The sequence below is a fragment of the Kryptolebias marmoratus genome, linkage group LG2, assembly GCF_001649575.2.
Source record: "Kryptolebias marmoratus isolate JLee-2015 linkage group LG2, ASM164957v2, whole genome shotgun sequence".
NCBI classification, from domain to species: Eukaryota; Metazoa; Chordata; class Actinopteri; order Cyprinodontiformes; family Rivulidae; genus Kryptolebias; species Kryptolebias marmoratus.
Genome location: NC_051431.1, coordinates 22,247,212 through 22,258,263, shown reverse-complemented (window position 1 = coordinate 22,258,263; position 11,052 = coordinate 22,247,212). Strand labels below are relative to the sequence as shown.

Sequence of the window (11,052 nt, the reverse complement as noted above, 5' to 3'; positions counted from 1 at the left end):
GATAGATAGATAGATAGATAGATAGATAGATAGATAGATAGATAGATAGATAGATAGATAGATAGATAGATAGATAGATAGATAGATAGATAGAAACCAGCATGTTTTAGCTGGTTCTTCCAACACAACAACAACTGTGTTACTGTGTTCCAGTAACAAGTTGGAAAAAGCCAGTAGGTTTTGCTAATTGTTGTGCTTGGCGACCACGTAGGGAGTACAAGCCGATAACGGTGGATGTTTCTGCATCCTTAGCATTCAAACACTGCAGCACCATGTATGGAGCAGAGGTTGTAAAGGTCTACACGTGTGACTGATTTGATGAGAGACAAATCAACAGAATTGGAAGTGAAAATAAAATGTTTATCACTGAAGGTATCAAATGTTTTTTCTGACGCCGACTACAAATGGAGGGCACCAACAACCTGCCAGGTGAAGGTTTTCCTTCCTTTTCCAGCAAGTTCATATTTTCGTTAGCACGCTACATATAGGACACAAACTGGCATGTTTTAGCAGCTTAACTTACTGATCCATGAAAGAAAGACTTAGGTCTAATTTTGTCCAAAACGGAAAGAAAGGTCTCCCTAAAAAACTGGTATAAAACAAAGGCGAAGACTTTGTTTTCACTATAAAACGCTGTTTTTTTCTCGTTTTTCATTAAGTTTTTTTTTTTTTCAACTTGATGTTGTTGAGGGTCACTCAGAGCAGGTCCAAAGACCCATATGTGATCTAAAATAAGCTAAAATCTGTCTATGTTTTACCCTGATTAACCTTTTGATTTACATAGATTTTATATGGAATGTGAGTTTTGCCTGGGAATACAGCATTTGCTGTTATTATTTAACAAAGATATTTTTTCCTAAATAGCTTCATTTATAGATACAGAAATGTGAGGGACTTTCTCAGCTTTTTAAACTCATTTCAGCAATTTCTCCATTCACTCAGGAGTACAATAGATCTGTGAATCCCATATGGACACAAATACATACTGTTCACTTTTTTCCTCTCTTACCGCTGGTAACAAACTGTTCTCAGACAGAGCACAAACACAGAAAGAGAGAGAGAGAGAGAGAGAGAGGGGGGAGAAAAAAAAAAAGACGAAGCAGACTCAATTTTTTTGAGTCCTAATTAATGAAATCCGTGTTTTCTGCAGGCCGGTTCCCATTTTTTCGTGCCTGTCTGACATCATATAGTTCTGAGTGCCGGCTAATTGAAAAATAAACAGTGAAGGCAGACGTGGGAGCAGAAAACCGTTCGTTTTTTAGCCCGAAAGGCTGCACTGCCACCACATCTGCACAAACAACACTTAACTAGCCAGAGGAACTTTCAGTACTTTATAAGGAAACTACTCCCACAGGAGGGGAAAAACACTTTTGGCTTCTTTTTTTGCTTTCTTTCTAAGTTCTATATAAAAAGGCCTGATAAGCAGATGTGAAAACACATTTTTGGAGGCAAACAAAGTTCACAGCATCCTGCCCTGAAGCGCAGAGTAATCCCACTCGCTGCAGAGCTCGAGGAATGAGGGCAACCTTGATGTAGGCTTCGTTTTTAAGGCCTTTGGCTTTTTAACCTTTACTCAGCTGCCTAAAACCTGCCTCTTTATGCTCTCATTTTACATCATTATTCTTCCACAGCTCAAAGGAAAATTATGGTTACATATTTTTTCATCAGTACCCCTAACCTCCTCCGTGTTTTGAGATTAGATACAGGAGTCGCAATCCTCATCGTCCAACACGGCTCCAAGGACTAATCCAAGAGACGACACAGGACAATCAGCAGTGTGAGATTCTGTCCCTCCTATTTGTGTCCTCAGCATCTTTTTTTTTGTCACAATCAGGTGTCAATAACTAACTAATCTAGAAGTAAATGAATAAAAACACTGGTTGATAAAAATATATTTTATAAATTTCAGTCTATACTGATTTAAAAATGTTGCAAAGAGCTTTTTACACATGAAAGATTTTTGGTTGACAGGTAAAATAGCCAAAAAAACTTAATAAATAAATAAATTAATTAAAACTGCATCAATGTCAAACACAAATATATCAAAAAACTCTTTTTTCATCCTGGAAGGACACATTTGGGTTAAAACAATACTATCCTTTTAATGTTACACTGTAAAAACAAAGTAAAAATATTCAGATTTTTCATTTTTTAACATCATTAGACATTTCTTCTGTATTCTTGAAATACGGAAAATGAAAATTAGGAATAAAGTAAACTAAATGAAAGTAAAGAAAATGTAAATTCATAGTTCTTAATTAAAATATCCAGAAAAAAACTAACCGGAGCTAAAATTTATATTGTTTTAAGCAAAATATTGGTTTATATAATTTTTTAAAAAAAGTTTTTAATTTTTATTTTTTTTGTGCTTTGTTTAACCAGGAAGGTCCTAATAAGATAAAGTGTTTTTTTTTTCTTTTTTGCAGTGTTTACCAAGAACAGTGTGTGTGCGTTTACATGTAGGAGTTTGGGATTAAACCAACAATCCTCTAATCCTCATCTGCTCGTCCCCCTGAACTGCACCCAAATTAGCAAATTTATAAAAGTTTCACTAATATCTTTTTTAAATATGATAATAAACTGATAAAAATTAACTTTAAGCTTTCCTATACATTTGAAAGTTAGATAAATTCAGTAAAAAAAAGAACCTATTTCTGTCATTTTGATTGGATATTTTGTTTTTATAAACACCATCTTCACAACAAAAATGTATTTTCATCTGTTTCATATATATATTTCTGTGAACTGCCAGGATACCATTTTACTGGTAAAAAAAAAAAAAAATCCCATAAATCTTTTGTACGGTGGAACAGTTGGTCTGCGCTGCTGCTTCTCAAGAAGAAAGTTGTGGGTTCAAAACTAAACTGGGACTTTTCTGTGTGGAGCTCCAGGTGTGAGTTTTCACTGGGAACTTCAGTTTTCCTCCCTCAAAAACGTCATATTATTATTGATAACAGATTCTGAATCGCCTTAGATGTGTGTGTGTGTGTCTTGGTTCAATGATGGACTGCTGACCTGCCCAGGATTCATTAAGTATGGCAAAAAAATAGAAGAAGTTTTGTAATTATAAACCCATTTTTAGTTGTACAGCTGCATGCTGTCATTATTAAGTGAAGTAAATCACTTTTAATTGGCTATGAACCATTTTTACAGTAAATCTCGCAAAAACATTTAAATCCTTTACTTGAATTTTTAACAAAACACAACTAAAAACAGAGATTGTCTGCAACTCCAAGGCTAATTTTTGTCTTATAACAGTTTTGTTCAACCATGCAGTATATACTGGTAATTTTATTGCCATTAGATGTGAAAACATTCTCAATTTAACAGTAAAAAAAATGGAAAAAATGCATAGGATTACACTTAAAGCTAGAGCTGAAACCCTGTATTTTAATTATAAAAAATACCATGGTTATTTCACATAATTTAAATGTTTTTTTGTTTTTTTTGCACCCCATCAGTCATGAACTTGAAGCTAAATTGTTCTCTTGAATAGTTGTGATATTATGCAGGACTGTCCAAATGCAAGTTAAAGTTAACAAAGAAGCTCACTCTGAATTTCTAACTCTGTCTGTTTCATTTGGGCAGAACAGAGTAAAGAATCGGCTTATTTCACCAAATTAATTTACGTGAAAAGAATAAACCAGGAATGATTTTGTCAAACAAAAGCATCTTTTTTACATGCAAAAAGGCAAAGGAATTAAAGAGTAAATCGTTCCTCCTCTTACAATAGTTTTAAAAAAGTAACCTGAACCCTGAGGTTTCTAAAAAACTAAAACTTTTTACTTTACATTCAAACAAACATTACATAAAGACTTTTTTAAAATGGAAAACATAACATTTTAATTGATCTGTCAGCCTAAAAAGAATGGTTTGTTCTCTGAAAATGTTGATCCAGCTGGAGAATTTTCTTCCAAGTCATCCCTCTGTCTTCCTGTCTTTTTTTTAAATCCTGTGATCAAACTAATAAAGTGTCCAAACAAACAACAGCATTAACTAAAGACCGCTGGTCTGCCAAAACACAACAGACCAATGAAACTTCGAGGCCTGACGTCAAACTAACCCCTCGTTTAACGTCATAAGCTGGGATTGGTCAGTGTCTGATGTCTTCACAATGTGCCACGCAGCTGAAACCGGTGCATCTGAAGGCAGGTTACAGTCTGCTGCTCGTCTGAGAGCGATGATCCGACGTTCAGACAGAAACTAACCACTGCCATAAAAACTGGAAAGACAGTGGTGCAGTTCAGAGGCTACGAAGCCAGAGTTTAATCACAAATAATTTTATCTGACTCCTGATTAAACACCAAATGAGTTGTTGTGTTAATTTTCGACACTCTTTTACTGTGCAAAACATTATTTTAAAAAGCAGGATTACAATGTGGAATTGTTCATAAAGACAAGGTATAAATTATATTTTGCTTAAAGAGCAAAATCTAAATGTCTAACAGTCATTATTTGACTTTAACAGGCAGAAAGAAAACAGCTTTTAGAAAAACATGTTTCTGTTGTAATTATTTCCCCATCAATAATCATGTAGATTATAGAGGTTTATGCTGGGCTCACAGCCAACCCGACACATAAACAGCATATGCTAATGATTAGAGGCCCCGGGCCAGCAGGGGGCCCCCAAGAGCATTTAATTACCCACAAAAGACTTGTTGGCACATGGCTTAATCTCTACTAGTTGTAATAATATGAAAGAAAATCTGCATAGTTTGATATTTATATGATAACAGAGCAACAATTTAAGACTAGGAAAGTATTAATTGCTGCTGCTCAAAAGGTAATTGATCATTTTCCATGGTTACCTAAACGCAACCTTGAAAGTAGCTCCTCCCCCTGACTCCAGGGGCCGTTTTTCCCAACCTGACAGTCAATCAGTTTAAAGAATGAACTGTCAGCTCTCTGCATTAAACTAGTTTTGTAAACGCCCCAGTCACAAACAATGAAGCCAGGACAATATAAATAGATGCTGGTGTTGTGGTAGCTGAACTGAAAAGGGCCCCCGAAATGAACCCCGGGCCGGCCCTGGCTATGTACGTATCCCTTACAGCTGCGGCGAGGTAACGGACCTCTGCTGTCTGAGCGTGAGCGTTTCTGAGGCTGAAACTTCGAAGAACAACGCTGAGACTTTCATTTAGAACTCGGCTGAGGTCCAAACCTGCGGGCTCTTAAAGGTCACGGCTGCTGCTGTGTTCATTCTTGAGGGATTTCCTCAAAAACCGAACAACTTTAATGCCCACCATGTTCACGCACCAGTGAGCGGCGGGACCTGACCTCTGTGGGCAGAGCCAGATCTCTGAATTTGAAAAATTTACACCCAAACACACACACTCACAAACTATTCTACTCAAGGAAAACAACAAATCCAACAAAGAAAAACTTGTAGTGCCATATGTATTTACCTTTCATTTAGGACGAAAATACTGATTAAATTTAGCATTCCTTGGAGGAATCCATATTGCCTGCATGCCAAAGTTTTAAACACGGTGATCTGTTGGTGCTCAGAGGATGCCTCGGGGCTGTCTCTCAGCTACTACCATGCCAGATTTTAGCTCAATATCTGTAAAATCTTGTGTTTGCCAAGGATAATTAACTGTGGCGTCCATCTTGAATGGGGTTGACTTCAGAAGCTTTTAGGCTCTAGAGGTACATCTAGTTACTTTCTGAGAGTTTATTGAAAGTCTGTCCACTGACAGATTCAAAGAACACCCAGACATCACGTCAGTTCTTGATAAAACTAGGATTTGAGTTTTTCTTGATCGGGTCCTTCACGTAATTGGAAACACTGCCTACCGAGCCCTAAATTTTGCAAATGCAGACGATAAGTGACACTAAGTGAACCTTGCATTTGGTGAGTCCGGGCGAGGGGACGGTCAGGTCTTACCTCGGTATTTCCAGCGGGACAGTCCGGGGTGTCCATGAAGTGTCTCCTCATCCAAGAGTCCAAGACGTCGCCTATCAGCATTGACTAAACCCAATCACACAAATCCCACATGCCTGGGCTTACAGCACGCCGTATTCTGCCCTGCTGGGGCTTAGGACGCAAACACACACACATACACACACACACTCACACATGCAAGGTCCACTCACACACACTCTCACCCAAACACACACACACACACTCTGAGGTTTATAACAGGATCCTTGACCCTAATCCGAGACTCCTTGATGCCAAAAGGAACAAGAGGCGTTGTTGACATGAACTGCAGAAGGTTGGGAGTCAACACGATGGAACATGAAGCTGTGATGTCCCCGGCTGCCCGTGTCCTGAACTAACTAACCAGCTAATCAACTAACTAACTAACTAATGTACAGCCACATGCAGCCTGCTGCGCCAAATGGCTTCACGCCAGGTACAGGAGCGGAGTCAGTCTGCTTATCCTGAACTGTGTGTGTGTGTGAACATGAAGTGGGAGAAAAATGTAGGACAAAAATGGCCAAGCAGTTCTTGAAGGAATGCGTATCACCCGCTGCCTCTTAAACTGGGATCATCTCGTGTCGAAAAGGGACAAAGTTATGGCCGCTTTGGTCGAACACTGTAAATTGCGAGATTTCACATAATATGTTGCAGTTCAAAAGATGTGTTAGGGATTATGCTCAGCAACTACCGCACCAAATCTTAGCCCAATATGTTTAAAACCGACAGAGTTAGAGCCATTTTTTGCGTTGGCTAGTGTCATTTAGCTGTGGCATCCGTCTTGAATTGGGGTGACTGGTAAAGTTAAATCAGTTGTAGGGGTACATCCGATGGTTACTTTTGAAACATTTCTTTAAAATCCATTGAGTGGTTTGTGCTATATTTTGCTAACAGACAGTCAGAGTTGACTCCAATAGTTATCGTCTTACATTTAAAACAAAGATCTTGCCCCATGGCGCTCACAGTAAAGGTTGGGGCGTGACTTTCGGCTACAGCCACGCCAGTTTTCAGCTCAGTAGCTGGAAATTCGACGAGCTAGTCACCACTTTTACGTTGGTTAAAGGAAATCAGCTGTGGCGGCCATTTTGAATTGGCTTGACTCCGAAGGTTAATCAGCTGTTAGTGTGCATCCAGTGAATAATGTCTGCTAGTTTCATTAAAATCCAGTGATTGTTTTACCTGCTCACACACACACAGTCACCCTGTTGTGTTCGAGTGTTGAGCGTCATTCCAATCAGCATCAGCCGAAGCAGGTTAATCCTCACCACAGCACAGACACACACACACACACAAATAACTGTGAGGGGGAAGGAGAGAGGAGAAACGGGTCGTGTGATGACTGGTCCTGTATGGTTCAGTGATGGGCTAATTCTCCCCGTCAGACACAAATAGCTGCTACATGGAAAACTGTCATAAGACTCCTCTTTCTTGACGTCAGAACTTGCAATCCTCCCGGGTGCGCGGGTTCACAAGTTCACAGTCGGGCTTTGTTCAATGTCCCGCACGTGAAAACACCACCCACTGCTGCACTCAGGAAAGCAAACACGTTGCTCGGGGTTTTAATAACATACTTCTAGGAATATGACCGTCCTCCGACATTAAATAATCACTAACCTCAGCATATTTACTGATAAATAGTGATATCATGCATTTCTTTTTTATTATAATACTAAATAGTAATGGAAAGGCTGTGGTGTTGTGCTGGTTATTCGCACTTTGTGAATAAATTGCACTTTATTTTGAAGATTTTCTCCTGGTTGACATTTTTTTCAGACGTTGCATCCAAAGTTTTTTGACTGGACACAACACACGGTTCTAACATATTTTCTAGTTTGAAATTCCAAACATTTCCAGACATTAAAGTCAATTTTTTTTAAATATCGTAATGTCTAGGAATTTTGTGTATTTACACTTGTTTTATTATTTGTATGTTTATGTAAATGTTCTTGTTCTCATCATAAATGTTGTTTTTTAATTTTTTTTTACAATGCTTCTTGGAAGGATAAACTACCTATTACAGCAAAAGAGGTATTTTTCCTTCAACACTACTTTGTTTTATTCTAATTTGTAGGATTTTTTTTGCCCAGACAATATATTTTTGACCAAAATGAAAATCTGATTGAATTATTTTTTCCCCTCTTAACTGTTTTTTTTTTTCATTACAGAAGAGCCCATATCTGCTTGTCGACTCGGTAGTAAAGTCAAATTTTCTTTGGTGATCCTGCATATATTATGGCTAAGGTATGACACAAGAAAAAATTATATCCTGCTGCAGTTTCAGGATATTGAAAACCCTAGTAGTACATGACCCAAAAAAAGTCCTTATTTGATATAGATGGTGAAAAATACCCTGCTTGCTTAAACAACTTTTAAAATGTTTTAGAAAATCTAGGCAACCAAGTTTGCAAACACTGATGTTTGTTCGTACTCCTTTCCTTTGCTAAAATTCAATAAAGGCTTTTTAATGCATGTTTTTTTTACTTGACTCCAATATTTTAAATACTACAGTTCTCGACTTTAAAAATAAGACCAAGGAGAAAAGGTAGACCAAGGAACAAAACACAAAACACAAGCAGTTCAGTAAAAAAAAAAGAGAAAAAAGATTTTTATTTTCCTATGAGAACAGGCTCTTCTTAAAAGAGGTGTGAGGGAAATATTGGAGGTAAAAGTGGCCGAGGAATAGGGCGGAGTCAATCAGACCGGAGGCAGGGACAAAACCTTGGGATCTGCCAACGCTCCCATTGGGTCCCAGGCCGGAAGTACAACGGGATCTTGTTGCATCACTTCCAGGACATTGGGGGAAAGGAACTTTTTGTCTACCACCACCTCATACACGTACTCAGAGAACCAGTCGTCTGTCATGATGAGGTAACCTACAAACAAGACCAGACAAACATTTCAAATTCATGGGGAAAAAAAAAAAAAAAGTCAAATTTAAGTCAAACATTAGTTACGTTCGGATATCCTTTGAAAGAGTGTCATTAATACAACCAGCATGGTTCTGGGTGAGACCATAAAAACAACAAGAACACAACAGAGACAAGAAACCACAGAAATCATCAATGGTTCAAGATTTCTTTTGTCCTTTTTCAAAGAGCTGGTATAGTTTGACCTCTATCAAACTGAACTGGTTCTGTTTGCAAAGTACCCAACAGACATAAAGACAAGTAATATACTATGATACAAGTTATTTTAAGAAGGCATGATAGCACTGGTAGAGTGATAAGTCTATTATCAGGTTTCTTTGAGCTCTAGCACAGACAGTCATGGGAAAAAACAAGTTCACCTCATGGTTTAAGAGCTTGTAGAGCCTCCTTTAGCAGCAATAACTCAGTAGTGGTTTTCTCCACGATATCAGTCTCTCCCACCGTATTGGATCACTTCTCTTTCAGTTCATCGAGACTTGTGGGAATTTGTTTCTGCACAGCTCTCTCAAGGCTCCGACGCAAAATGTCAAATGGGTTGAGATAATAAATCACGTCTGGACTTCAACTGGATCACTGTAACACTTTCAGTCTTTCCGTTTTCATCCGTTTTAACGTAGATCTGCTGCTGTCATCGTCCCGTCACATGACTCAGTTTGGGCCCAGCTTTAGCTTTCAGACAGATGGCCTCACATTTGACTCTAGAAAACTTTGGTAAACAGAGGAGTTCACAGTTGGTTCACTGATGCAAGGTGCCCCGGTCCTGTAGCTTCAAAACAAGCCCAAACCATGAGCACTCTACCACCGTGCCTAATAGTGTGCATTAGGGACAAATGCCTCTTCTTTGGTCTCATCTATCTAAAGGACACTGTTCCAGAAATCGTGCAGTTCCTTCGGATGCAGCTTTGCAAACCAAAGTCATGCTGCCATGTTCTTTTTAGAAAGAAGAGTCTTTGTCCTAGCAATTTTCAAAAACTGGCCTTATTTACTCAGTCTTTTCCTAACTTTAAACTTGAACTTTAACATTTTATGGAACTTATGAACGTCTGTAGAGTCTAAAGGTACTATTCCAAAAAAGGTTCTGTGAAACGGCTTTTTAAGTTCAAGTTTAGGCAAGGCTTTTCCACACACAGCTTTCCCATTTTTACTTTGCATTTATTTAATAAAGCACAACATGATTGGAATCTGTTTTGTTTTATGCACTTGCGATTAGGTTTGAATGGTTTTGGAACCTGGTACAGACCAGATCATTTTTATTATGTCCTGATACTAAGATCCCTAGAGTTTTGTTTTTTTTTTCTCCAGGACTGCATCACATGAATCCTGGCAAAAGAAGCATGTAATCTGCAGATTTAACTGAATGTTTTGACTGGTCATGTTATGATCCGAGCCATTTGCTTGGACAATTTAACCCTGAATAACCATGAACTCTTTGGCAGGGCACAGCTCAGTTAGCATGAGTGCACTGGATTATAGGATCATTACAAGTATGCTCTCCTCTGAAGTTGCCCTCTCACCGAACAAAATTCGCCAAACTTTTTAAAAAAGTTTTTGCTTCAAAAAGAAAAAAAAAAACCCAAAGAGTCAAAACAGTTTATTTTACATAAAGACAGCAGACTTTCTGATCAGATTCAAGAACACATTCTGACAAAACCTAAACTGATTCAATTACTCTTTAAAGAGGAGGAACAATTCAAAAGGAAAAACATCCGTGGGCACATTTTAAAATCTCTTAAGTGCTCTTTAATCACTAAACTAATGTTTCAACTAAGTGGGAGATGGCAGACAAGAAGGACCCCCACCCCTTAGAGTTGACAGATTAACTGGTATCTGCCCTTCCTGTCCGCCACAACCCTTCATTTTCCATTTCTCATTTAAGGTTCTTGTGACCAAATCAGAAGTGCCATAAACTTAAACAATTACACTAAAACCTATGTCTGAACGTGCTCATACTGATGGAATAGAACTTGAAATCAGGTCTTAAGATACCAAATTTATTTTTTGGGGGTTTTTACTCTTCTGGTTTGTTCCAGCTGCCTATACTCTGGCTTTTCTTTTCTCCTTTTCTTCATCTGCCTCGAGTTGAGCAAACACTCGCACTGTCAAGTTGACTTATCAAGGAAATGAGAGTAGCGGCAAGAACGTGCCACAGTTCAAAACAGTGCATTAGGATTGCACGTGTTGCGTCTACGTGTTCTTCCAAGT

The 11,052-nt window shown here is 38.3% G+C and overlaps 2 protein-coding genes across 3 annotated transcripts in view; both read right to left on the bottom strand.

The window, feature by feature from the left end:
• Nucleotides 1-6,116, bottom strand: part of slc6a4a (solute carrier family 6 member 4a) — a 22,548-nt gene extending 16,432 nt beyond the window's left edge. Inside the window, exon 1 of the mRNA XM_037974548.1 lies at nucleotides 5,888-6,116. The gene's annotated coding sequence lies outside the window, so the exon portion shown is untranslated. The remainder of the gene's footprint in view (nucleotides 1-5,887) is intronic.
• A 2,383-nt stretch (nucleotides 6,117-8,499) lies between these two features.
• blmh (bleomycin hydrolase) overlaps nucleotides 8,500-11,052 on the bottom strand; it is a 27,982-nt gene continuing 25,429 nt past the window's right edge. For both annotated transcript variants that reach the window (XM_017439265.3, XM_017439267.3), the window contains one exon: nucleotides 8,500-8,796. In XM_017439265.3, coding sequence (XP_017294754.1) covers nucleotides 8,618-8,796 — 179 coding nt within the window. In that variant the 3' untranslated portion in view covers nucleotides 8,500-8,617. The remainder of the gene's footprint in view (nucleotides 8,797-11,052) is intronic.